Genomic DNA, 27,621 nt, shown 5'->3' on the forward strand with positions numbered 1-27,621 from the left:
CCAGTGCAGGTCTCTCAGGTGTCTGGAGATGTGGCTTCGTCTGGGGACGTCGGAGATGAGTCTCGCCGAGGCGTTCTGGATACGCTGGAGTCTCTTCTGGAGCTTGGCGGTGGTTCCGGCGTAGAGGGCGTTGCCGTAGTCCAGACGGCTGGTGACGAGGACCTGGGTGACCTTCTTCCTGGTCTCGGTGGGGATCCACCGGAAGATCTTGCGTAGCATGCGCAGGATGTTGAAACAGGACGAGGAGACGGCGTTGACTTGTCTGGTCATGGAGAGGGAGGAGTCCAGGATGAAGCCCAGGTTGCGTGCGTGGTCTGTCGGTTTGGGTGCGTTGCCCAGGGCGGGGGGCCACCAGGAGTCGTCCCAGGCGGAGGGTGAGGAGCCCAGGATGAGGACTTCCGTCTTGTCTGTGTTCAGTTTCAGTTGGCTGGTCGTCATCCACTCGGCCACGTCTTTCATCCCTTCGTGTAGGTTGGCTCTGGGGGTGGCGGGGTCGTTGGTCAGGGAGAGGATCAGCTGGGTGTCATCAGCGTAGGAGAAGATGTTCAGGTTGTGTTGGCGTGTGATGGCCGCAAGGGGGCTCATGTAGACATTGAAGAGGGTGGGGCTGAGCGAGGAGCCCTGAGGGACGCCGCAGATGACTTCCGTGGCTTCTGATCTGAACGGGGGGAGGCGGACTCTCTGTGTCCTTCCGGCGAGGAAGGAGATGATCCATTCCAGTGCCTTCTCCTTGATTCCGACGTTGCTGAGGCGCTGCACTAGGGTGCGGTGGCAGACAGTGTTGAATGCCACGGAGAGGTCCAGGAGGATGAGGGCCGCTGTTTCTCCGTTGTCCAGCAGGGTTCGGATGTCGTCAGTGGCAGCGATGAGGGCGGTCTCGGTGCTGTGGTTGGCCCGGAAGCCTGACTGAGATGGGTCGAGGGATCCAGTCGTCTCGAGGAAGGCTGCCAGTTGCTTGTTGACGGTCTTCTCGATGACTTTGGTTGGAAACGGGAGGAGCGAGATGGGGCGGTAGTTCTTGAGTTCGGTGGGGTCCGCCGTTGGTTTCTTAGTCTGAGGTAATAAAGCAGTTGCCATCATTTGGGACCCGGAGGCTGTTTGACACCATGTCTAATAAAATCTTGTTGGAGCAACTGGTAGCAGTCGGGGTGAAGGGTAGTTAAGCTATGGATTCAATCCTTTCTATCAGATGGCACTCAAGCAGTTTACCTCCACCCTTTTACCTCAATGTCAAGGAATTAAGACACTGTGGTCCTTAGGGCTTGGCCCCAAGTCTATTTGGCGCCTCTGGCCAAGTGGGTAGAACCCAGAGAATTCAATGTAATACTGTAACCTGATGGCACGCAACTCTTGCTCTCCTTTCAGCAAGTGGATGTTGCCATGGTGTAAATAGATTCTAAGGCTGCCATGCCGCTGGGCCAAGTTGGATGCAAAAGAGCGGTCTTAAGTGCATCTCCAATAAAACAAAAGTATTTGGAAAATGTCTCTTGATTCCCTTAGCCCCCCCCTCAAAGGACAAAAGATCTTGGTGATCTTCTATTGTCGCAGTGGTGAGAAACCTTGTAGTAAAATTTGATATGGATCCCTCCTCTATATCACAAATCTAGGAGTATACTAAACATTGTTTAGCGGTACTCAAGTCTTTACAAAAAAAATTAAAATTCCTACCCAGTTACACATGAAAGCCTATTGTCCAGGCTCTGGTGGCCTCCAGGTTGGATTATTCCTGCGCTCTTTACCTGGGGAACCCATCAAAGCTGGTAAATAACTATAGCTTGTGCAAAACGTGTGATTTTCATTTGCCCAAGAAGACAGTCCATACGGGGAGGATTAAAGAAAGCTCCACTGTTTACCTGTGAATAGAAGCTTTATTTTTAAGGCCCACTGACCACCTTCAGAGCAATCCATAAAAAGGGTCCTCTGGCTCCATAGGAGACTTAGCAAATATATTCCCAGTAGAGATCTGAGGTCTCCTAATCAGGGACTTCTTTCCATTTCCAGGACCCATCGGTAAGGAGTGGTAGTCGTTCTTTTTCCCCTCTAGAGGCAAAGTTGTGGAATAGTTTACCTAAAGAGCTAAGGGACAACAAATCAAGAGTTTTAAAAAAAGATCTGAAGACTATTCTTTTTAGGGATAATTATGCACGGGCAGTGCCAAGAGGTTTCCTTGAAAGCAGTTTTGCGTGCTTTACAAGTAGCATTTTATTCATTTATTCAGCTGACCTGCGGACACCCACCTAAAAGGAGGCACTTTCCTCTGTGGTTAGACCTGTTGGAGATTGAGATTTTAATGCTGACTCAGGAGAATTGTCCAATTCACTTGCATCTGTAGTTAAATGCACAATCCAGCATCAGTGTAGTTAAGTGGGAGCAAGTTGCTTCCCTCCTCATCAAGTGGTACCCACTGAAACCCATGAACTGCCTCAGAGTCAGAGCCTAAGATGGCCTCCAACTGGTGTTGAGGATCAAGCTGTGGACCATCCAATGGTCGAGCTGCATTTTGGTGATTTCATTGTGCAACACAGGTCTCCCAGGGCAGACATCCGCTCTGGTTCAGAGATCAGTGTCTGGACCGGACCTGAATCCGATGCCACTGTATTCTATTGAGGAAATATAAAGTTTATGGTCAAGTTGTGTTCCCTAGCGTGTACCCCACTGTCTCCATGTACCAGCTTAAAGTGCATGTAACTTCCCTCCTGTGCAAGCTATGAAGACGCAAATACATTTGCGTCCAACGTTAACATGTCCTTTTTCAGACCCACCCTGAATGGGTTGAATATTCTGTTTCTAAGTATGCTATGCCAACGTCTTTTTGTAGTGTACTTTACACGTTTTTCTGCTCTGGCGAAGTAGGCCCTGAAATTCTGCCATCGAGCCTTTTTTCTGGCTTCTGACTCTGAAAGCCTCAGCCCAGGCTGTCTCTGTACCCGTGAACTCTGACTTACTTCCAGCGCGGCCCACCGCGCTCAGCTCAGCCTGCTGCCTGCCAAGACTGACTACAACCTTCGAATTATCTGTTCCGCTCCTTGAAAATACATTCCTGCCTACTAGTTTAAGTAAACATCCTCCCAGCTGCAGAGCAAAGGGCTCGGCATCACTGTCTCCATGCAAGTAATTCATAGCCTCTGTTACCATGGTAGGCCCATGCCCCTCGCATTCTCATGTAGACACTTAGGCGCTTATACACGCACTCACAGTCAGTATAGAATAGCTTCTGCCCCAGAGACCTTTTCCGTTTAGATAATATGGTTCCCAAACATCAGATATCAGATATGATAGAAGTACGAGTTGATCTGACATGCCAGACTTCTGTCTCTTTCCGCTAGTGTAAATGTCAAGTCCCCTGCACCCTCCAGTTTCCACGACAATCACACGTCATGCAGCTGCGCGCGCATCCAGACCTAAGATTTCTGCTGACATTACAAGATTCTGCTTTGTTGCCACCCCTTTGTGACACCTATCTGTGACGTTTCTAGCACACACCTCCAGTTCACGCCTAGTTCACGCCTTCTAATTACGTATCACTACCACGTGGATGCTGTTATCTTGTTTCTCTCAGCTGTTACGCCTACTGTATTGGTTTCTATAATGTAACTTAAGTATATAAGCTATGTATTGTCAATAAAATTTTGCTCTATCCCTTCCTGAACCCCTTGTGGTTGCAGGAACATGATATCCAGTTCCGGAACGATTCCTTTTTAAGGAATAAAACCCCTAAGAACTCTAACACCACGGACTCTGTTTTTTTCTTTCCGATTGAGTTATTATTGATTAAGTACTTACCTGCATAGAAATTAAGACGGTAAATCCAATATTTACCACACTATGTTGGCACTGGTGCTGTTGGTGCAACATTAAGTAATGGGCCAGAGTGGAATGCTGGGCTGCTACTGGCAAGGAACGAGGAGACGTTCAGCAGGGCTAGTCAGCACCAGGGATGGCCTGCCAGTAGACGCAAGACTATTAGTCCCTGCGGAGCCCAAAGGGGTGATCTAGGGGCAGCTGGATTTCACTTGAATATCTGCAACAAGGCCTCTTTAAAATCTTTTAATTATCTATTACAGGTTCAACAACAGTCTGTGGAAATAGGGCACTTAGCCAGCCTCGGAATGGGCTCAGGGTTGGAAGATGCCTATGGAGTTGGGCATCTTCTCATCTGTTATGGAGTCATGAGGGAGGATGAACCCAGCTTGGCTTGCTGGTACTTATGGAGCAACTTGGACTTAACTGATGAACTGAACAGAGTTCAGGAGCAGAACAGCCAATAGGCCTGGTGCTGGTTCGTGTTCTCATGCATATCCTGTTCTATGTTCCATAGTAGAGACTTTCGTTTACTGCTACTTGTAAGCTTCCGGAGCATCAGGGAGCATTTGTAGCATGACTTCCAAATGTGACCCAAACCCAGGCACCAGAGAAACTTTCTCTGGCACAATGATCAGCATCAGCTTCTAGCAGTCATTTCACAGTTTAAAAGCTGCTGAATTTGTAGGGGCGGCATTTTTCCTAACACTGTTTATTGTTGAAATTTGGCACCGGTACAACGGAAGAAGTTGGAAGAGATCTGCATCTAAGGCACGGAATGAAAGAAACTGATGTCAGTACACAGGGGTGGTGCCTAACTGCAGGTACAGACTGTCTTGGTTCAGGATGCGGTCTCTGCAAGGATATGACAAGATTATTAAATAAGGTTAAGTTCACAGCTGGACACAGGAATCTTTTTGCAGTATCTTTTTCTCTGGCTAAAAGGGACCAGATGTTTACCCCACAAGACTAACAGGGTTCAATGGCAAGCTGGGAAGGCTAATATTGATATTAATACAGCACACAATAAGTACAGTTAAAATTATGAAGGAGCCGTGTGAGGACAATCAGGGCCAATCCCTTACACTATCGCCCTGACACCAGACTGGATTCGGAGATATTTTTGTAGCAGTGCTCCCACAAGCGGCTGCGTGGCTTTGTGTGGATCCGTGCCAACTCCATACTGCCCCAGAAGTGGTGGATTCCCACCCCTGCACGCTGATGTCAGTTTCTTGTCTTTTCTATTTCCACACCCTCAGACGCAGAGCATGAACAACTATGGTAACAATGTGTTGAATACTAACCTGGGACCTTTTTAATGTTAAAAAGAGGCCACTCAATTAAATGTGGTGGGGGGGGGGGGGGGGGGGCTTTGATTACATAAGAGGATCCAATAAAAAGAGCATCAAATGCAAGTAACTTTCTTCTGATGGATACTTTTAACGGTAGATGCATCTCCTTAGAATATATTGCAAAGCAGCACCTCCATAAGTGGAGGGTTTGTAGAGTGGGCTCGGACCAAAAAGACTTCCCAAACCGAACGGGCGAAGTGTCATTCCTGCCTGAGTTTTCAGTCAAGGCATTAGTGCTTCGGGAATGTGAGCATGACCACCAAGTAGTTGTCTGGAAGAGATCATGGACAGGCAAACTAGCGCTAATGCAGTGGTGGCAGGTTTGCCCTGGTGGAATGGGCCCTCAGACCTTCCAGGGGTCACTTCCTGGCTAATGTGTTGTTGATGGAAAGGTGTGGTGCAGTGGTCATGGCAGCTGACTTCGGAGTACCGGGTTCACGGTTCAATCCCCGGCTCTGGTGGCAGAGCAGCTCAGCACCATGTGACTCTGGGCAATAGCTCACTTAATTTCCACGACAGCCCCCAGCGCCTTGAGACCCGTAAGGGTGAGTAGTTTGCGCTTTATAAATACGATATTATTTATTTATGTTAATACAGAGGACCTGCCTCCACCAAAAGGTCATCTTCTGCACAGCCTTCCATTCCATTGCTCCTGTGACCCCAGAAAAAGTAGATTGACCACTCGATGGTCCTTGGTACAATCTATTTAAAAGCATCAAGCCCTCTTGGACCCAACCGAAGGAGTCTCTCCTTCTCTGTCGAGAGGGGAGAGGGGAGCAAAGAACGCTGGTAGAGTGCCGAATTGCCAAACATGGACGTGTGTTGTGTCTTTTGGTAAAAAGGCTGCCTAAGTCTTCCAAAACTTTTTGTACAAAAACAAGTGATGTAGGGTGGTTGCACTGATGGTGTCCGTTAGTCACGTGACAAGCGGACATAATCATGATAAGGAAAACAGCCCTTAAGGTCAGGAGATGTAGCAAGCAGCTATTCATAGAGTCAAAAGGAGTACATATGAGAAAAATACAAGCCCAAATTAAGGTTTTACTGTGGCATCAGAAACAGTCTGGGTCACATGAACCCCTCAAATAAGGAATATATATTTTATGGATCGCTGCGAAATATGGGTTTCATCAGTCACCAAAGCACTATGGAACGTTCTACCTCTGTCACAGCCACTAGAATAATGATTCCACCCAAGACCAAATTATGTGGGATGTTTATCTAAATTATGTGGCAAGAGCTTAAATTTTTTTTAATCTGCTACTTTTACAGTAAATGTTAAAAGTGCTGTATATCCATAATTATGTGGTAAACCCCTCAGCCACAGATCTGCACACTTCCCTGGACCCGATTGTGGTTTATTGTTTCACAATTTATTCAGAATAACAAACAAATCCGAAACATTCCAAAACCAGCCTGTGTTCCTTGTTAGCTGCAAATTGATGAGAACATTTTCAACAATCAATTATTTCTACAGAAATATATACAAATAGAGAGGCAACTACAATCAATTTTCAGAGTTAAATAGACAGGGAGCACAAATATATATATATATATATATATATATATATATATATATATATATATATATATATATATATATATATATCTGATCGATCACAGACAAGGAGATCTTTTGATTGTTTGGAGTGGTGAAGATTCTTTCGCCCTGATGAAGCCTTTTAAAGGTGAAATGCTTTGGCTGCATTTGTAAAATCAATAAAATACCATAAAGAAATTGAATAACCAGCCAAGTCCTACAACCATCAATATTCTTCAACATGATATATATATATATATATATCATGTTGAAGAATATTGATGGTTGTAGGACTTGGCTGGTTATTCAATTTCTTTATGGTATTTTATTGATTTTACAAATGCAGCCAAAGCATTTCACCTTTAAAAGGCTTCATCAGGGCGAAAGAATCTTCACCACTCCAAACAATCAAAACATCTCCTTGTCTGTGATCGATCAAATATTTAGGACTCCGTCACTAGTTGGATCAAAGACCAACAGTATTAGACTAGTGGTTCATTGAGGTATTTCGTCTGTGCATGTATCGACACACATACATGATGTTCCCAGTAGTAGGTCTTATCTCTTGAAAGTGATAGGAACTTCAGACCAGCTTGTAAAGAATTTGATACTATATCGTCGGTTGCGGAGTTAAAATTCGCAAACCTTCCTGGTCCTTGTGTGTGTGTTGCGTTCGACCGTGCAGCACTCCGGAAGTTCCAAAACAAAATTGCCAGTCAGACCCCTCAATCACAGAACTGCATACTTCCCTGGACCCGATTACTATCCATTGTTTCATCAAGAATTTATTCAGAAAAACAAACAAAACCTAAACATTCCAAAACCTGGTGCCTGTGCTCACTATTAGCTGCAACCTGAAGAGAACAATTTCAACAATCAATCCCTTCTACAGACAATTTGTGTTTTTAATTCAAAGGATTATTTTTCTAAACTTTCACATTCTCAAGTCCAAAAGACATTTCCCTGATAGAAAACAACCCTTTTTTCCAGCTAACTACCACAGGCACACATATAGGATAATAGGGGAAGAGGGTCACTGAGGAGCTAACTGAGCTGAGTCACAATTAGGTTTGTATTGTCTTCCATCGTCAAGGAGGTAGACAGTAGTCGAAGATGCCCATAGTTCACTCCTGGTTAAATGATATACATTCATAGGCAGATGTGAAGAGAGGACATGAGACATAAGTCAGATAGAGTGATTTAAATAGTTATTAAGTACAACTCTGAAGACGCTGCGAAATACTATACACCAGTGGTCTTCAATCTGTGGGGCGCGACCCCCAGGGGGGTCGTGGAGTCTTGGGAAGGGGGTCGCAGATTCTGAAGAGTGCAGTTCCTGGCATTGGGCTGATAGAGGGTGCTCACAGTGGAGGCCTAATTCACACCGAGGTGTGAAAAACATCAACGCCTCATTAAGAAGTAAAAGGTCTTTGAAAGACCTGTCAAGTACTTAGGTGTGACTGTGTGTGTGTCCCTGAAGCTGTTACAGCCCGGCTCACATACACGAGCTGGGCGGGGGTCTGATTGGGGGAGTGGCTGTAGTGTAGCCCTTTGAGTTCAATGGATGTTGCGCACCTGGAGCTGTGGGTCCTGTGACACGTCCCACGCCCCCAGCAGGGAGGCATATGGATGCCCTCCCATGAGCGGGAAAGAAAAAGGAAGACCACGCAGAGAGATACTGATCCCCCCCCCCCCCCCATGAGAGAGGCACAGAAAAGGTGGGTGGATGAATGATGAGTGGATGGATGAATGAAAGGGTGGATGGATAAATGATGGATGTATGAATGGAAGGATGAAAGGGTGGACGGATGAAGGATGGATGGATGAAAGGGTGGATGGATGAATGATGGATGTGTAAAAAGATGGGTGGATGAATGAAGGGTGAATGGATGGATGAAAGGATGGATGGATAAATGATGGATGGATGTATGGATGGAAGGATGAAAGGGTGGATGGATGAAGGATAGATTGGTGAAGGATAGATGTATGGATGGAAGAATGAAAGGGTGGACGGATGAAGGATGGATGAAAGGGTGGATGGATGAATGATGGATGGATGGATGTGTAAAAAGATGGGCGGATGAATGAAGGGTGAATGGATGGATGAAATGGTGGATGGATGAATGATGGATGTATGGATGGAAGGATGAAAGGGTGGATGGATGAAGGATAGATTGGTGAAGGATAGATGTATGGATGGAAGAATGAAAGGGTGGACGGATGAAGGATGGATGGATGAAAGGGTGGATCGATGAATGATGGATGGATGGATGGATGTGTAAAACGATGGGTGGATGAATGATGGGTGAATGGATGGATGGATGGAAGGGTGGATGGATGAATGATGGATGTATGGATGGAAGGATGAAAGGGTGGATGCATGAAGGATGGATGTATGAATGGGGGGATGAAAGGGTGGATGGATGAAGGATGGATGTATGTATGGATGGGAGGATGAAAGGGTGGATGGATGAAGGATGGATGTATGGATGGGAGGATGAAAGGGTGGATGGATGTTTGAATGGATAAAAGGTTGCATGGATGAATGATGGATGGATTTGTGAAAAGGTGGGTGGATGAATGATGGGTGGATGGAAGGAAGGGTGGATGGGTAAAGGATGGGTTAATTGGATGGTTGATGGATGTATGGATGTGTGAAAAGGTGGGTGGATGAATGATGAGTGGATGGATGAATGAAAGGGTGGATGGATGAATGATGGATGTATGGATGGAAGGATGAAAGGGTGGATGGATGAAGGATAGCTTGGTGAAGGATGTATGGATGGAAGAATGAAAGGGTGGACAGATGAAGGATGGAATGATGAAAGGGTGGATGGATGAATGATGGATGGATGGATGTGTAAAAAGATGGGTGGATGAATGATGGGTGAATGGATGGATGAAAGGGTGGATGGATGAATGATGGATGTATGGATGGAAGGATTAAAGGGTGGATTGATGAAGGATAGATTGGTGAAGGATAAATGTATGGATGGAAGGATGAAAGGGTGGACGGATGAAGGATGTATGGATGGATGTGTGAAAAGGTGGGGGGGATGAATGATGGGTAGATGGATGGCTGAAAGGGTGGGTGGATGGATGGATGGATGAAAGGGTGGATGGATGAAGGATGGATGAAGGATGGATGTATGGATGGGAAGATGAAAGTGTGGATGGATGTATGAATGGATAAAAGGTTGCATGGATGAATGATGGATGAATGTGTGAAAAGGTGGGTGGATGAATGATGGGTGGATGGAAGGAAGGGTGGATGGGTAAAGGATGGAAGGATGAAAGGGTGGATGGATGAAGGATGGATGTATGGATGGAAGGATGAAAGGGTGGGTGGATGGATGTGTGAAAGTGTGGGTGGATGAATGATGGAGGGATGTGATGAGGTCTAAAAGGCGCATTTATGGTTGTCAAAAGTTGATGATGAGCAGTACCAGTTTCTAGAAACTTTTGTCGGAAGGGGGTCCTTACGCCTAAAAAGGTTTTACAAGGGGGTCTCGGCATCAAAAAGTTTGAAGACCTCTGCTATACACAAAGATTCACATGTGAAATAGAAAAAGTTCAAGACTGACCTCCACTGAGGTGCCCCAAACATCTGTTGCATTCTCACGTGTGAGTTTACTTCACAAGGTTGTTGATTAATAAACCAATAAACTATCAAGCGAAAATGATAACATTTTGATATTGGTGGCATACCGTGACAAAATTCCCTGATGCATCTTGAAAATGTTCGGCCATGAATATGTTGAAAGCAGAGCGTGGTCCTTTGGGCTTTCCGAGTACTGTTAACTCCTAATAAATAGTAGAAAAATATTAAAAACATGAACAAATATATACAGAAGGTCAACAGTTTTCTTGGACACATTTCCAAAAAGAGGTAGTACTTTCACACCAACTTTGCTAAGAAACAAAAACATGTTGCAAAGGCCTACACTTCTGCAGCAAATGTGCATCAACGCAAAGAAAATGTTACAAATAGTTTTGGTCTCGATCATAAATATCCGCTCTCACTTTATAAAGATTTGAATATTTCAGCCTACTACTGGGATCAGACTTTTAAATTGACAAATCTCTCATTTTCAAAATAAAGTTAACAGAAAGAGAGAGCCCATTTCAGTATTTTGTTCTTTCTTCAAAAAATAGAATTATAATTAAATCCGTACATTAAAAACTCATCTGCTGTGAAATACAATTTTAATTCCCTTTATAGTAACAAAAGAATAACGTAAGCAGTACCGAAGATGGGCACCACTTCATAAGAATTAATTTTAGCACAGCAGCTTTTAGATTTAAAGAAACTCCCTTGTTGCAGAATGGAAATTAGGTTTTGTTAATGCAGTTAATGCGGACAATAAGGTTAGACTAAGGAACCAAATTAGTAAGTACAAACCAAGTTTCTGCTTTGTTGGCGTAGTAGGAAGATTGTGAAAAATTCTAAAGTAGACCAATATCCACAATGGAAAACTTTCTGCAGTGAGGAGGATTGCTGCCCCCTCACACCACTCACTGCATCCAGTTACAAATGGTGTAGGGCTGATATTGCTGCTGGTTGATATTCTAGAGTATAGAGGTCCTCATTAAGACAGTCTTGTGACTGCTGATGGGCCTGGTTACTGGGCCCATTGAAATTAAAAGTTCTGATTTTTAAGCATCGAGTTATCAACTTGTCATGGGCAGACTAAAAATACTGAAACTTTCTTTTCAATCAAGGAATTATCTTTATTATTGATGAACTTTAGAATAGCTGAAATGCAGACTGATGATAACGTTTAATGGTTGCATTACTCAAAAATCTCTATACCTGGCAGGCAGAGGCCCGAGAGGCAACGCATCACAGTCCAGGTTAGAAAAATGTGCCTTTGACAAACATGCCCCATCTCAATCGGAGCCTCGCACGTCCACGGGGAAGACGCCGGAGGGCGAGGGAGCCAAGAAACCAACGATTGAAGACGTAATGAGGGCACTGGCGCAGGTACAGGCGACGTTGGGGTCCAAGGCCACAGAAGTCTCCCTGCTGCGGGCTGACTTTCAAAAAATGGGCGAGAGAGTGAAGCAGGTCGAAGTGGTCACGAAATCCTTAGTGGAGGACGTATCGGAACTACAAATAGCGATGGAGCGTGTGGCGGCGGAGAATAAGGAGCTAAAAGAGTAGCTGGATGATCAGGAAGGGCGCTCCAGACGAAACAACGTAAGAATTATTGGGGTTCTGGAATCAGAAGGCACTCGCGCCATGGACTTGTACGTGGAGGAACTGATCAAGACGCAGCTCAAACCAAAGGGACTATCGCAATTTTTCTCCGTAGAACGAGTGCATAGAGTCCTCGGAGGAAAACCTAAGCCTGGAGCCCCCCGAAGACCAATACTGGCGAGACTCTTTAACTTTCGTGATCGCGATGCGATCCTGCAAGCGGCGAGAGTAGCCACACCAATACAGATTAAAAACTCCACGCTTGCCTTCTTTCCAGATTATACTGCAGAAGTGTCGCGTCGGAGGAGGACCTTCCTTGAAGTCGAGAAGGAGCTGAGAGCCAAGGAATTGCCGTATTCTATGCTGTTTCCAGCGCGACTAAGAGTGGTAGCAGACAGTAAGGTTTGGTTCTTTGACACACCAGAGTCGGCCCGAGACTGGCTGGAGGGATGGAGACAAGTAGGACTGCCCCGCCGCTCACATAGGACTAACCAGAACCAACGAGGAGACAGCCAACCGAGATCACCGGCTTCAGGCAGAGATGGCTCGGCACGATCGCCCGCACAGGAACACCTTGATGCAGAAGACTGAGTGGAATAAGGAACTCCCGGTACACCGCAAGGTGACACCTTAAAGAGGCTTTACTGGTGGGACTGCGCTTGAACACTGACCCGGGTGAGTCCGGAGAGGGCAGGGGAACCGTCTGCTCCGGGGGACACTTCACCCCAGCAAGCAAGTAACTGTTCATTGGATGGGTAAAGCACTCTGCTGAGTTGGGGTGGCGGGCAGTTCCAGGTCAGTTAAGCAGGGAGGCAGGGAGGAGGGAGGCGTGGGGGGATTGTTTAGTTGTTAAGCGCAAATTGCAAGTTAGAACTGAACACACAGTTACTCACACTAAGAAGGGGGTAGAGGGGGGGATTTTAGTTCTGTTAGTTTTGGCTCAAACTTTGCATTCTATGGTACACCATGTCACACTTTATCAATGCGGATCCTCAGATGGCAGCATACACACGTCACCACAATTGATGCGACAACCAGGCGTGATCCTAAGACCACAGGATGGCTCACCAGACCCACACAACAGTCACTGACGCTGTGACGCGCTCCAGGGCGGTGCACCCCCTCCGAATACTCACATGGAATGTTAGGGGATTAGGGGACAAAATAAAGTGGGGACTGGTCCTACAAGCGATCAAACGCCAAGGCGCCACGCTAATATTACTACAGGAAACACCTCACGGGGACAGCATGCCGTGCCCTCGACAGACGAGGCTACAAAATGGCGGCGCATGCCGAGTTTACTGCAGGGTCACGAGGGACTTGTGTTTTAGTGCAAAACTCTTCCCCTTTTATAGTGATACAACACAAGATAGACATTCAGGGCCGCTTTGCGGCTGTCCATGGGCAATGGGAGAGTAAACTCTGGAATGTAGTGTCCGTATATATTCCTCCAGCGCTCCACCCCATCACACTGCCGGCACTAGGGGAATTCCTTTTGAATCTCCCAAGGGGAGATACGATCATAGGGGGGGACTTCAATGCCATCATAGACCCCACGCAAGGCACGCTTCCCATCAGGACACGCGCATCGGGCTCCGCTGCCCTCCCAGGTTTCATGGAGGCAATGGGGCTGAAAGATGCCTGGCGCCATATCCACCCCACGGTGACGCAAAACACATATCACTCTCAGGTACACAATAGTCTGTCCCGTTTAGATTATTTTTTACTCCTCTGTGATGGGATGAGAGACGTAGACACCATAACCATACTGCAGAGAGGAATTTCGGACCACTCTCCGGTATTACTATCCCTCACCACTAAAGAGAAGAAGCTCGCGAGAATCTATCCCATATATCCCAATTATCTCACGATCCCCCAGATCAAAAAAGATCTTAAAATAGAGACCAAATACTACTTTGCAGAAAACACAACGTCAGTGTCCTCCCCCTCAATTCTGTGGGAGGAGTATAAAACGGTCCTGCGGGGGAGCGCGATTGCATCAGTGGCTTGACATAAACAAGCATACCAGCAAGAGCTCTCAGAGCTGGAGCTGGCACTCCAAGAGGCTAACATGACGCACATGACCAATCCCACAACAGAGACTGCACATGTACTGAAACTGCGCCAACATCAATACCGAGCCCACCTCGAGTCGAAAGTCAGGGATACCATTTCAAGCACCGCACATAGGATTTATGACATTGGGGACAAGGCAGGGAAAATGCTGACATGGCTAGACAGGAGGAGAGGAGGTAGCAAAGATATACAACACCTGCATACTCGGGAGAGGCAGCTGCAAATACACCCAGAAGATATAGTGCACACTCTGGCGGAACATTTTCAGAAAGTGTACACCCCAGTACAGGAAGTCACGGCACAGCAAGCAATGGAGTCCCTTAATAACGTAGAGATTCCCAAACTTCCACCAGAGGCAATGCAAGAACTTGAGGCGGATCTGACAGGAGAGGAAATACAAAGCGCAATCCAGGTGATCCAATCGGGGAAGGCACTGGACCCCAACGGGATACCCATAGAGTGGTATAAAAGCATGTCAGAGACCCTTAGCGAGCCCCTATTGGCAATGTACGTAGACAGCCTGGAAAGGACAGAAATTCCATTAGATCAACGCACCGCGACAATCGTGGCCATACCGAAACCCGGAAAACCACCGGCGGAATGCTCCACATATCGCCCCATATCCCTACTTAACGTTGAAGCAAAGATACTAGCGAAGCTGCTGGCTAACAGACTGTTGAACCACCTGCATCTGTTGATCCACCCGGATCAATCGGGATTCATGCCCCATTGGAGCACGGCCCTTAATCTTAGACGGGTACATGGAGTGATGGCCCGAGCTCACTCCCTGTCGGAAGCGGCAGTGATCCTCTCTCTAGATGCCAAGATGGCATTTGATCTGGTGGAGTGGGAATACCTATTTGCTGTCCTGGCCCGTATGGGCTTTGGCCCCAAGTACATTTCTTGGGTCAGACTACTCTATACCAAACCAGTTGCTCAGGTAATCGCCAATGGTCACATCTCGCAAACTCTCCCGCTGGCACGGGGGACTCGACAGGGCTGCCCCCTGACCCCCTTGCTTTTTGCCTTAGTACTAGAGCCGTTGGCGATACTTATTAGAATGACACCGTTGCTGAAAGGGATAGGATGGGCGGAAGGCTGGAAGGACAGAGTGTCCCTCTATGCCGACGACATGCTGATTTACCTAACGAATCCCGACTGCAGCATCCCGGCGCTTTTAGCGCTATGCGATACGCACGGAAAGACGTCGGGCTACACACTGAACTGGGCAAAATCAGTGATCTACGTGCTGAAGGGACCAGGGCCGGTGCTGACGCTGGACTGCTCCCTTACACTAACGTCGGACTCCTTTAAGTATCTAGGTATCCATGTCACAGACAGCGCCTCAGTCTTCTTCGACAAAAACCTGAAGCCCCCCTTGGAACGTCTCCGAACAGATGTCAAGCACTGGGCAACCCTGCCGTTGACCCTCCTTGGGCGCGGGGCGCTGTATAAGATGATGGCATTGGCAAGTCTTTTGTATGCCCTGGAAAATACACCATACTTGGTCCCGCTGCGTTACTTTACGCAAATAAGAGCGTTAGTGTCCAACTTGTTGTGGAGTAATGGCCCAGCACGTATCGCAAATGATAAACTGACAAGAAGCCGGTACGAGGGGGCATTGCCTTACTAGATATACATTTATACTACTGGGCGGCGCAACTCAAAATTGTGAACCAGTGGGTACACGTGCCAAGAAATGACACTGCGCATAGAGCAGATTGGGCACAGCTAGGAACGGACTGTTTGCTATCACCGCTCTATAACAAACAACAAGTCTCGCGACTGTTAGGACGCACAAAACACACAATCACTTTATGGCATGCAGCGCAGGCGAAACTGGGGTGGAAGGGGAAAATTACCAAATGAACCCCTCTTTGGGACACGAAGGCCCTCGGGCAATTGAGACAGTAAGGGGTTTACCCAGTGGGATAATATCGGTATTTCCACGGTGGGGGACTTATGGGGAAAAGACAATGTAATCATGTTCGCGCAGCTACAAAAACAATATGGACTAGGCCCGAACGAAACCTATAGGTACATTCAAATTAGGCACGCGCTACTACAAGCGATACCATTGGGCACAGAAGTACCAGACTCCTCACCACTGGAAGATAGGTTACTTACCGACTACATGCAGCAGGGAGCTACCTCACTTACATATAAGAAATTGATCAACAATCTGAAAGACCCCACAGTAGCATTACGAGACAAATGGGTGGGAGACGTAGGAGATATTGACGACTCAGAATGGAATGAAGCACTAGCCTCCCCAAAAGAAGTGGGCATATCGGCAAAATTCAGACTAGTGCAGCTCAAAATCCTACACCGCATGTACTACACACGGTGCATGCTACACAAGATACATAGAGCACCGCACCCCTTCTGTCTTAGTGGCTGCGGAGAAGAGGGAACACTGTACCATACACTTTGAGAATGTCAACTCATAGCAGAATTTTGGCGACAGGTCATGCGTACCATCTCACAAACACTACAAGTCTCCCTCATCCCTGAATCACGCAAGTGCCTATTAAACATTTGGGAACCGAACGACCTAAATAGATATGGACTTATATGGGCCACGTTAGCTATCATGGTGGCAAAAAGAGACATTGCACAAAAATGGGGAGCCTCAGAAATACCTACGACGTCCATGTGGAGTAGGAACATTGACTTATTGATGTGTACGGAGAGAGCGGTATAAGTGCTTAGGGCCTGCCCCCGTAAATGGAACAAAGTGTGGTCCGATTGGAATAAATACAGAGGAGAGTTGTGTGAACCTCTACCTGAGGTCGACAAACTGAGCTCGGATGAGGACGAAGAGGATGTATAGCGGGCACGGGTGGGCGGCACAGCACATAGGGGACTTAAGAGAATAACCGTGAGTGTGACATGACTGGTGGCTACATCAAGGAACACGGAAAAATTAAGCAGTGGAGGGAGGCAGGCATGGAAATGGCCGTTGGGTACAAAGAACAATTTGAGCCGCAGTTTTGAGTTATGTTCAATGAAAACAGACAGCATAAGGATATAAAAATGAAAAGACCTACTAACTGTAAAACACGATTCAGAGGACGATATGTAGGAAATTACCGTTATGATGTGCCGCCGGACCCCAGGGTTGCCGGCCTTACGGCTGTGTACTAATGAACAGTTTGGATGTTGAATACGTCTGTAGCGGCCGGCCCATCGGGTTGTAGGCCCTGGTATGTACCTATTTCCTCTGTAAATACATTCAATAAAGGTCTTAAAAAAAAAAAAAAAAATAAATAAATAAAAAATCTCTATACCTAATGCACTAGAAAAATGTACTCTAGAACTCTAAGGTGAAAAAATATTACATTGGTCTTTAATACTCGAAACGCATGATAAAATTGCTGAAAGTGCTCAAAATATGCCAAATGGTAGGTGACATCCATCGCGGTCAGACTTTCTCAAGGTAAGCATAAAAAGGGCTTAGAATTGTATCCATAAACAGTAATCTACATTAAGTGGCATTCAAAGTAATTAAGTAAAATTAATAGAAATGTATCGGGGAAGAGCGAATTAATATAACAAGGCTGCTACGTGAAGTGCATGCTCAAATATGAAATGTTGCAGTTAACACAAATAAATGTCACTGCAACAAATATCCTAATGAAAGTGTAACTATATATTGAAAGCAACTTAAACTTCAATGGTTATAAAATGGTTCAACTAATATCAGCTAATTAACAGCCCTAATTTATATATGTATGCCCAAAACTTTTTACTCTTCACACGATCTGAAACTATTGCATTCTGGAAATTATCTTCTCAATCCCCGTACTAACTTGAGACTAATTGAACAGGGGATCATGGAAATAAGGGCATCTTTTCCAGAAATGACCACTCCCCCATGTTATATCCACCCACCCAAGACAGATTAGAGACTTTCACCTTTAACTTAATATCGCTTATCTCAACACCTGATCTTTGGTAAAACACCAACTGGACATATTTGATCTCTTGGATTCAAGCCAACCTGACATCTTGTTCCTTACGGAAACTTGGCTATCGCAGCACTCCGCTCCTGACATCTTAGCAGCTCTCCCTAATAATTATTATATCCTACAAGCAAATCGTACTTCAGGGAATGGAGGTGGGGGAGTAGCGGCCATTTTGCGTCAAGATTTAAGATTTACAAACTTAATTTCACTTGACTTCGCTTTAGTCGATAATTTAGTCCTCAAATTGGAGTCAGTTTCGACTCTTTAATTTGTGTGCTATTGTATAGACCGCCTAAGAACATGCCCCTATTTCCCTGCTCTATAGCTGAGCAGCTGGCTCGGCTAATTACCAACAATGCGAAAATTGTACTGATCAGCGATTTTAATTATTGGGCCAATGACATACAGGGTGGACCCCATGCTAAAGAATTAAATGATCTTCTGGTTGGACTAAACCTTAGTCAGCTAATAACTACGGCCAGACATAACAAGAGACACACGTTGGACCAAGTGTGGACAGCCAATGTCACAGTAGCTGCACTGACTGTCTCCCCTTGCACCTGGTCTGATCACTCCATCATCCCGTTTACTATTAATGACATTACTACAGTAAATTCCCCAAGTTAAAACAAATTAGTTGCTAGAAATTGGAATAAAATTAACACAACCCAATTCCATGCCACTCTAGCAAATACAGTCGCTATTCATTAGACGACAATCAATTCAAGTGAGAGAAATCTCACAGCATGGCTTACCGAGGCTAGTAATGAACATGCCCCACTAAAAATTATTCGGTTAGCAAGACGCCATGAGGCAAAAAATGGTTTTCTCCAGACTTACAAAACCAAAAACTAGCACTTCGTCAAACTGAAAGGAAATGGAGAACTAATTATTCCCTAGACAAAAAAGAGAGATATCTGATGCAACTGAAAGAGTATAAAAAAAGCAATTTTTTCGGCTAAAGCAGCTAATTTTTCTTTAAAAATTATAAGTTCTTCCAACAAGTCTAAAGAGATATTTGCCATTGTGAACGAATTATCCAATCCTGATAGTTACACTAAAATCTACTCCCAGCCAAGTTTTTTGTAACTCTCTCAACTTGTTCTTCAATGATAAAATTGCCAAAATAAAAGCCAGTATTACCTGTTGCCCTTTTCTTGAGGGTTCGCCCTCAATGTTGGAAAACTCTTGCTCTTTTGAGCAATTTCCAGCAATTGACAATCAGACTTTTTTGGACCTTCTGTCTAAAGTAAAGTCAGGATCATCCACGGATAGTTGTCCGCCTCACATCTTAAGAGAAATTTTTACCACCTTACCGGGACCTGCTTTGGCACTACTCAATGACTCTCTAACACAGGGTTGTGTTCCGAAAGCTTTTAACCCCTTCCATGCTCATGACGAGCTCAGCTCGTCATGCAGCACAGTGCTTCTGTGCTCATGACGAGCTGAGCTCGTCATGACCACACCCGTTTTAATTGTGGTCCAGCACAGGAGAGGGATATCGATCGCAGCCAAGGTGTTAAAGAAGCAGTAGTTGTCCTCCTGTTAAAAACAATCAGGTGCGGATCCTGGGGCCTTGGCCAACTATCAGGCAATATCCCTGCTTCCTTATTTGGCCACAATATTGGAATCTTACGTGGCCAAATGTCTCTGCACATTTATTCAGCAGTCGGAGTACCTTGATCCTAACCAAGCAGGGTTCAGCCCAGCTCATTCTACGGAGGCAGTAATACTTACCATACTGGATACGCTTCGGAAGGAAGCCCACAAGGGCTCCTCCAAGGCCTTGGTGCTGCTGGATTTGTCAGCAGCATTTGACACGGTCGATCACAGGATCTTGATCGAATGTGTCAGGACGGCCGGTATTAAGGGAATAGCGTCCAATTAGGTTAAGTAATTTCTTGAGGAATGCACTCAGTCAGTGTGTCTTTGTTATGTTATGTTATGTTAAAATGGGACTTATATAGCGCAACGGCTACTCCAAAGGAGTGTCCCGGCGCTTTGAGCTCCAGACCAAAGAAGAGAGCTAGATAACATAACAGTAAAAGAGCAGGGGCCTAAAAGAGGGGACAAATTATCCAGCGAACAGCCAGGTTTTTAAGTCTTTCCTGAAAACAAGCAGATTTGCAGTGTTTCGCAAGGACACCGGTAGAGAATTCCATAGCTGAAGAGCAAGGAAACTAAAGGACGGGCCGCCTAGCCGAGCCCTTTTGATGCGTGGCACCCGAGCCAACGCCAGAGCTTCTGACCTGAGGGATCGTGCAGGTCGATAAAAGTCCAGCCTCCTCTGAAGATATTTGGCACCATTGCCATGCAAGGCCTTATGGGCAAGAGTCATGGCCTTGAACAGTATCCTTTTCCGCACCGGAAGCCAGTGAAGGGATACAAGGAGATTGGAGGCACTAGTGCGGCGGTGCAGGCCAAAAATTGCACGCGCAGCAGCGTTCTGGGTGACCTGCAGACGCTGGAGGAGGTATTCAGGCAGGCCCAGATATAGGACATTTGCATAGTCCAATCTGGACCCTATGAGTGCCTGAACAGTGATCCTCCGATGTTGCTCCGAGAGAAGGGGAAAGAACTTGCGCAGCATTCTGAGAATCCCAAAACATGTTCCCGTGAGAGTAGAAACCTGGGATTTGAGCGAGAGCTCGTTGTCAATTTTAACTCCCAGGTTCTTAGCCCACTTAGAGGACTGAGTGGGAGGGAACATGTCAGCAGGCCACCATCCCTGCCAATCTGGTTCCGATGGGCATCCGAAGAATAGTATTTCAGATTTGTCCGAGTTGCACTTAAGGCTGTTGTGCGAGAACCAGCTAAAAACAGCCCCAAGGCACTCACGGAGCCTTTCTCCATCGAACTCTTCGCTCTTACGACAGGTGAAAAGGAGCTGGGTGTCGTCAGCATAAGAGACGATCCGGGCCCCGTAGGACTCCGCCAATGTCGCCAGAGGGGTCATAAGGATGTTAAATAGAGTGGGGCTCAATACAGAGCCCTGAGGCACTCCGACTCCCAGTGGCGGCATCTCGGCGGATCTGGGTGAGACCCAGACCGTCTGGCGGCGGTTGGCCAGAAAGGAACGAAACCAGTTGAGCACCGTCCCCCCTAGCCCGATGTCATGAAGCCTAGTGAGGAGATCCTCATGGGGGACGGTGTCAAACGCCGCCGACAGGTCTAGCATGACTAACATCACCCTGCCTCCCGTGTCCAGCACCTCTTTAACGATCTCCGAGACTTCCAGGAGCGCCGTCTCTTTCACAATTCTCTGCACCCAAAATGGCAACAACATGTGGAGTGCCACAGGCCTCCTCACATTCCCCCCACCTATTCAATCTTTACATTCTTCCCTTACTTCACTCCTTGAAAGATAGGAAGGTTTGCACGTATAATTATGCAGACGATCTGCAACTGGTGTTCTAAATCGATAATTCCTCTGATTCGATATCTGAATTCCAGGCAACAATGTTACATATACGTGATTGGATGAACTGCAACCAGTTAAAACGGAACCCTGATAAAACAGAATTGATTCTGATAGGTTGTTCCCTGAACCCCTGGAATGCACATTTCTGGCCAAGTGAACTAGGCTCTCCACCTAACCCCTCTTCCTCAGCCAAAAGCTGGGAGTGATCATTAACAGTGATCTCACTATGAAATCCCAGTTAGGAGCTGTGACCTCCATTTGTTTATTCCAACTGAGGAAGATAAGGAAGATTAGGAGATTAGGAGATTACTTACTCAGGAAACCTTAATCCAGGTGGTTTTAGCCCTGGTAATATCTCATCTGGATTATGCCAACTCTCTTTATTTCGGCATTCTGCTCTATCTCACAAAAAGATTGCAGATGGTTCAGAATCAGGCTGCTAGCCTGATTTCCCAACATCGTAGACGGGAACACATCACGCCTACCTTGAAAGAGTTACACTGGCTCCCCATCCCGCAAAGATGCGTGTTTAAAGTTGGTTGTCTCATATTTAAAGCCTTGTATGGTGATTGCACTAAATTTATATCCAGACTTGTCCAGAAATACCTACCCGCACGGAGCTTAGGTTCTGCACATAAGAATCTCTTAACCGTTCCCTCCTATAAACGGAAACGCATAGGCGGCTGCAGGTTTGCAGTATTGGCCCCCAGTTTCTGGAACACTCTTTTTAGATATTAGAACCTGCACTGAATTTGTTAGATTCCGTAGACTTCTTTAAGACCTGGCCATTCACTCAAGCCTATAACTAGTTGGTTGACTGCTAATTACTTAAGGCTCCAGCAAAATTCTTAAGTCAGCGCCAAGAAACTAATCAGTGTACGAGCGCTTTATAAGAAATTTAACATAACATTTACATAACATGTAATGACTCAAATGTAAAAAAAAAAAAAACAGCCAACATCCCAAGTTATAATATAAACAAAGGAGTGATGAGCACACATTTCTAACTGATCACTGGTTCATTATAAATCACTTATGGTTTATGACCTAGAGAAATACAAACACCTGAACGCCCAGAAGCCGAGTGAAGCCCATTTGTTTTTAAAGTAAGATAAGGATCATGTGGTAACACTGATAATCATCTTGACATGCTTATGATCCTACACTCCAATTGTCTCAATTTAAATTTCCTAGGTCCAACTCCAGGGTAACATTTATGTATGCACACACTTGCAAAGCTAATCAATCTTTCATTAGAATCAAGATATTCCACTAAGTGGTGAGAACTAGGATAGGCAACAGCTTTCATTGCATAGACTAAATGTGTTCAATAATGCATTCACGTAGTTGTGGACCTGGACTACCTACATAAAACTGGCCACTAGCCAATGGAGATTTTGACCATATATTTACTATCACAGCCCACAAAGGTCTGAATAAAGAACCTCTTGCTATTTGGACCCTCTGTAAGTTCTCACATGTATTTAATGGCAAATCACATATTTTCATGTGAGCTAATAAGTGAGTTCCTCAAAGCAGGCTGTGCAGAGACCCTGCACAACCTGGTAGCAGATATGAAAATCATAAAAAGACATCGTTCAAAGTACGGCTGGACAACAACACACAACAGCGAGGAACTCTTCAACATCGTAAAAGAGCTCTCCAACCCCAACGCCAACAGCAACAACATCACACCGTCGCAAGACCTCTGCAACTCCCTCACCACGTTCTTTCACCGCAAGATCGCCGATATCCACAACAGCTTCAGCGCCCAGACTCCGCCCCCAGCCACCGAACCAACGCCCCCAACAACCACCCTCAGCGCTTGGACTCCCATCAGCACCGAAGACACCGCTCACGCTATGAACACCATCCACTCCGGCTCGCCTTCCGACCTATGCCCTCACCACATCTTCAACAAAGCCGACACCATCATCGCTCCCCAGCTACGGAACGTCATAAACAACTCATCGCGTCTGCCACCTTCCCAGAGAGCTGGAAGCACGCAGAGAATAACGCCCTACTGAAGAAACCAACAGCGGACCATAAAGACCTCAAAAACGTCCGTCCTATCTCTGTTCGTCCCTTCCCGGCGAAAGTGATCGAGAAGATCATCAATAAGCAGCTGACAGCATTCCTCGAGGCCAATGGATCCCTCGACCCATCCCAGTCGGGATTTCGAGCCAACCACAGCACCGAGACCGCCCTTATCGCAGCCATCGACGACATCAGGACCCTACTCGACAACAGGAAAACCACCGCTCTCATCCTCCTAGACCTCTCAGCCGCCTTTGATACAGTCTGCCACCGCACCCTAATAACCCGCCTCCACAACGCCGGGATCCAAGGTAAAGCCCTGGACTGGATCACCTTGTTCCTCTCCGACAGAACCCAGAGAGTCCGCCTCCCTCCCTTCCGCTCCACAGCCACCGAGATCATCTGCGGCGTACCCCAAGGCTCGTCCCTCAGCCCAACCCTCTTCAATATCTACATGAGCCCCCCTCGGCACCATCGCACGCAAACACAACCTCAACATCATCTCATACGCAGACAACACCCAGCTGATATTCTCCTTCACCAAAGACCCAGCCACCGCCAAGCTCAACCTCCAGGAAGGAATGAAAAACGGCGCTGAATGGATGAAACTCAGCCGTCTGAAACTGAACTCAGACAAGACAGAGGTCCTCATCCTCGGACCCTCCCCACCCACCTGGGGCGACTCCTGGTGGCCCACAGAACTGGGCACTGCACTAACACCCACTGACCACGCATGCAATCTGGTATTCATCCTGGACTCCTCTCTCACGATGACCAAGCAAGTCAACGCCATCTCATCTTCATGCTTTAACACTCTGCGCATGCTTTGTAAGACCTTCCGGTGGATCCTACCGGAACTAGAAAGATGGTGACCCAGGCCCTCGTCACCAGCCGACTAGACTACGGGAACGCCCAATACGCAGGAACCACAGTCAAACTTCAGAAAAGTCTCCAACGCATACAGAACGCATCTGCACGACTCATCCTCGACATCCCCCGCCACAACCACATATCAGCCCACCTGAGAGACCTGCACTGGCTCCCAGTCAACAAAAGAATCACGTTCAGGTTCCTCACCCATGCACACAAAGCGCTCCACAACATAGGTCCCGAATACCTCAACCACTGCCTCACGTTCTAGACTCCAACACGCAAACTTTGCTCCGCCAGCCTCGCCCTCGCCACCGTCCCACGGATTAGCTGAACCACCGCCGGAAGATCATTCTCCTACCTGGCGGCCAAGACGTGGAACTCCCTCCCCGCCCACCTACGACTGAACCAGGACCACCTCACATTCAGGAAACACCTCAAGACCTGGCTCTTCGAGCAGTAGCGGCATTCTACCCCCCCCCCCCCCACCCCCTCCCCCGTGCCTTGAGACCCTCACGGGTCAGTAGCGCGCTCTACAAGTGTTTTGATTGATTGATTGATGCCGGAAACTGGAGAAGACATGGCTCCACAAACGCATACCGGACAACCACGCAGCCCACAAGGACGCCACCCGCAGACATCACCACCTCATCAGATTAGTCAAGAGATCCTCCTTCAAAGACCACTTGGATAACAACGCACACGACAGCAAAGAACTCTTCAGCATCGTAAAGGAACTCTCGAACCCCAGCACCAACGTCATCCCGCCATCACAAGAACTGTGCGACTCACTAGCCATCTTCTTCCACCGCAAGATCGCTGACATCCACGACCGTTTCAACACCACGACCGCCCCGACTACGCCAGACTCCACCTCCCCTGTGAACACCATCAGCACCAACCTGGTCCAACGTCAACGACGACGAGACACGCAAGGTCATGAACTCCATCCACTCAGGATCTCCGTCTGACCCATGCCCACACCACGTATTCAACAAAGCAGACGCAGCCATTGCACCCAAACTACGGAAGGTCATCAACATCTCCTTCGAAACCGCGACATTCCCGTAAAGCTGGGGGCACGCCGAAATCAACGCCATGGTCAAGGCCCTATTGAAAAAGCCCAGCATGGATCAATTAAACCTCTCCAACTATCGCCCAATTTCGCTCCTGCCTTGGCTGAGTAAATTGTTGCAGAAATATATTAATAACATCCTGGTCAACCATCTAGAATCCAACAACCTGCTGGATGCCACGCAGACCGGCTTCCGTCCTAACAATGGGACGAGACCGCCCTGCTAATGGTAGCAGAGGAGGCAAGGAAGTTGGTGGATGAGGGGGGGAGTGGCTGGAATCATTCTTTTAGACCTCAGTGCAGCGTTTGATACGGTTAACAATACCATCTTGGCCGACCGACTCAAGAGTGTCGGGGTAACAGGCGCTGCACTGGCATGGCTCTCAGCCTTCCTCAGTGACCGCCACTTCCAGGTCTTCGAGGGTGATGTGGCTTCTTCCAGCCTGCCTCTGGGATGTGGGGTTCCACAGGGCTCGGCCTTTGGTCCGACGCTTTTTAATGTTTAAATGAGGCCGTTGGCAGGTATCATCCACCCATTCGGCATAAAGATAGTCAGTAATGCAGACGATATCCAGCTAGTGGTATCGCTCTACCATAACAAGGGCTCGTCCAGCTCCCTGGCTCCCTGCCTCGAGGCAGTTGCCAGATAGATGGAGTGCTCCTACCTCCACCTCAATGGGGATAAGACAGAGATCATGATGTTGGGGAATCCATCACCTACTATATCTGTCCCCACGTGGCCGCCATGTCTAGGTCCCGCACCATCTCCAAAGCCCCAAATAAAGAGCTTAGGCATTTGGCTTGACAACGCCCTTAACTTTGGATATCAGGCCACCATGCTATCATCAACATGTTCTGGATTGTTGAGTATGCTCCGCAAAATCATACCCCTCCTTCCATTTGAGGCTAGAAGGATTATGGTCCAAGCCCTCGTACTGTCCCGGCTGGACTACGGAAACATTCTGTACCTGGGAGCTCCTCAAGCCACACTAAATAAACTACAAGTAGTCCAGAACTGTGCAGCACGGATGCTCTTGCAGGTTTCACGGCGGCAATCAGCAAGGCCAGCCCTGCAACAGTTACACTGGCTACCCATTGCTGCCCGAATACAATTCAAGGCAATGTGCCAGGTACATAAAGCCATGTGGAAGACCGGCCCATCCATCTTACACCCTCTACTAACACCCTACCTGCCGCCTAGGACTCTTTGTTCTGGCTCCTTGTATCTGGCCACCACCAAGAAAATAAGGAAGGTGAGATGGGAAGGACGTTCTTTCTCTTACACTGCCGCTAGGTTGTGGAATTCCCTTCCCCAAGCTATGCGGGGGAACAACAACTTGCTGACCTTTCGCAAGCTTTTAAAGACTCATCTGTTTAGAATGTTCCCTTAGCGGTTAGTCCGATGTTATTCTGCCTCCTTTTTCTCAAGCGCTACGAGGCCTTCAGGTAGTTAGGCGCTATAGAAATACTCTTCATACTTCATACACCTCAAGAAGCCCAAAGCGAACCCCAAGGACCTCAAGAACATCCAGCCCATCTCCCTGCTCCCGTTCCCAGCAAAGGTCATCAAGAAAATCGTCAACATGCAACTGGCCCGCCACCTCAAAGACAACAACATCTTGGACCTGTCCCAGTCCGGATTCAGACGAAACCACAGCACTGAGACAGCCCTCATCGCCGCCACAGACGACATCATGCGCCAACTAGACAACGGCGAAACATAAGCCCTCGTCCTCCTGGACCTGTCAGCCGCCTTCGACATGGTCTGCCATCGCACTCTAAAGACACGCCTCCTAGAAGCCAGAATCCAAGAGAAGGCTCTTGACTGGACAACGTCCTTCCTCTCCGGCAGAACCCAGAGTGTTCGCCTCCCACCCTTCCGATCCGAAGCCACGGACATCTGGGGCGTCCCCCAGGGCTCATTCCTCAGCCCAACGCTATTCAACGTCTACATGGCCCCCCTCGCACAAGTGGCCCGCCATCAGGACCTCAACATCATCTCCTACGCTGACGACACCCAGCTCACCCTCTCCCTCACCAAGGACCCACACACCGCCAAAACCAACCTCCACGAGGGAATGAAGGCCGTCGCCGATTGGATGAGGAGCAGCCGTCTGAAGCTGAACTCTGACAAGACGGAGGTCCTCATCCTCTGACCCACCCCCTCAGCCTGGGACGACTCCTGGTGGCCGACCACACTGGGAACAGCACCAACACCCACCGACCATGCACGCAATCTAGGATTCATCCTAGACTCCTCCCTCTCCATGTCTAAGCAGGT

General features: G+C 47.3%; 1 protein-coding gene across 1 annotated transcript in view; it reads right to left on the reverse strand.

Moving 5' to 3' along the window:
• The window catches only part of TFAM (transcription factor A, mitochondrial), a 270,156-nt gene that overhangs the window by 53,633 nt on the left and 188,902 nt on the right, over positions 1–27,621 (reverse strand). The window contains exon 5 of the mRNA XM_086922455.1: positions 10,402–10,497. Within this exon, the coding sequence (XP_086778581.1) occupies positions 10,402–10,497 (96 nt within the window). The remainder of the gene's footprint in view (positions 1–10,401; positions 10,498–27,621) is intronic.

The sequence above is a fragment of the Lissotriton vulgaris genome, chromosome 5 (assembly GCF_964263255.1).
Source record: "Lissotriton vulgaris chromosome 5, aLisVul1.2, whole genome shotgun sequence".
Lineage (NCBI taxonomy): Eukaryota > Metazoa > Chordata > Amphibia > Caudata > Salamandridae > Lissotriton > Lissotriton vulgaris.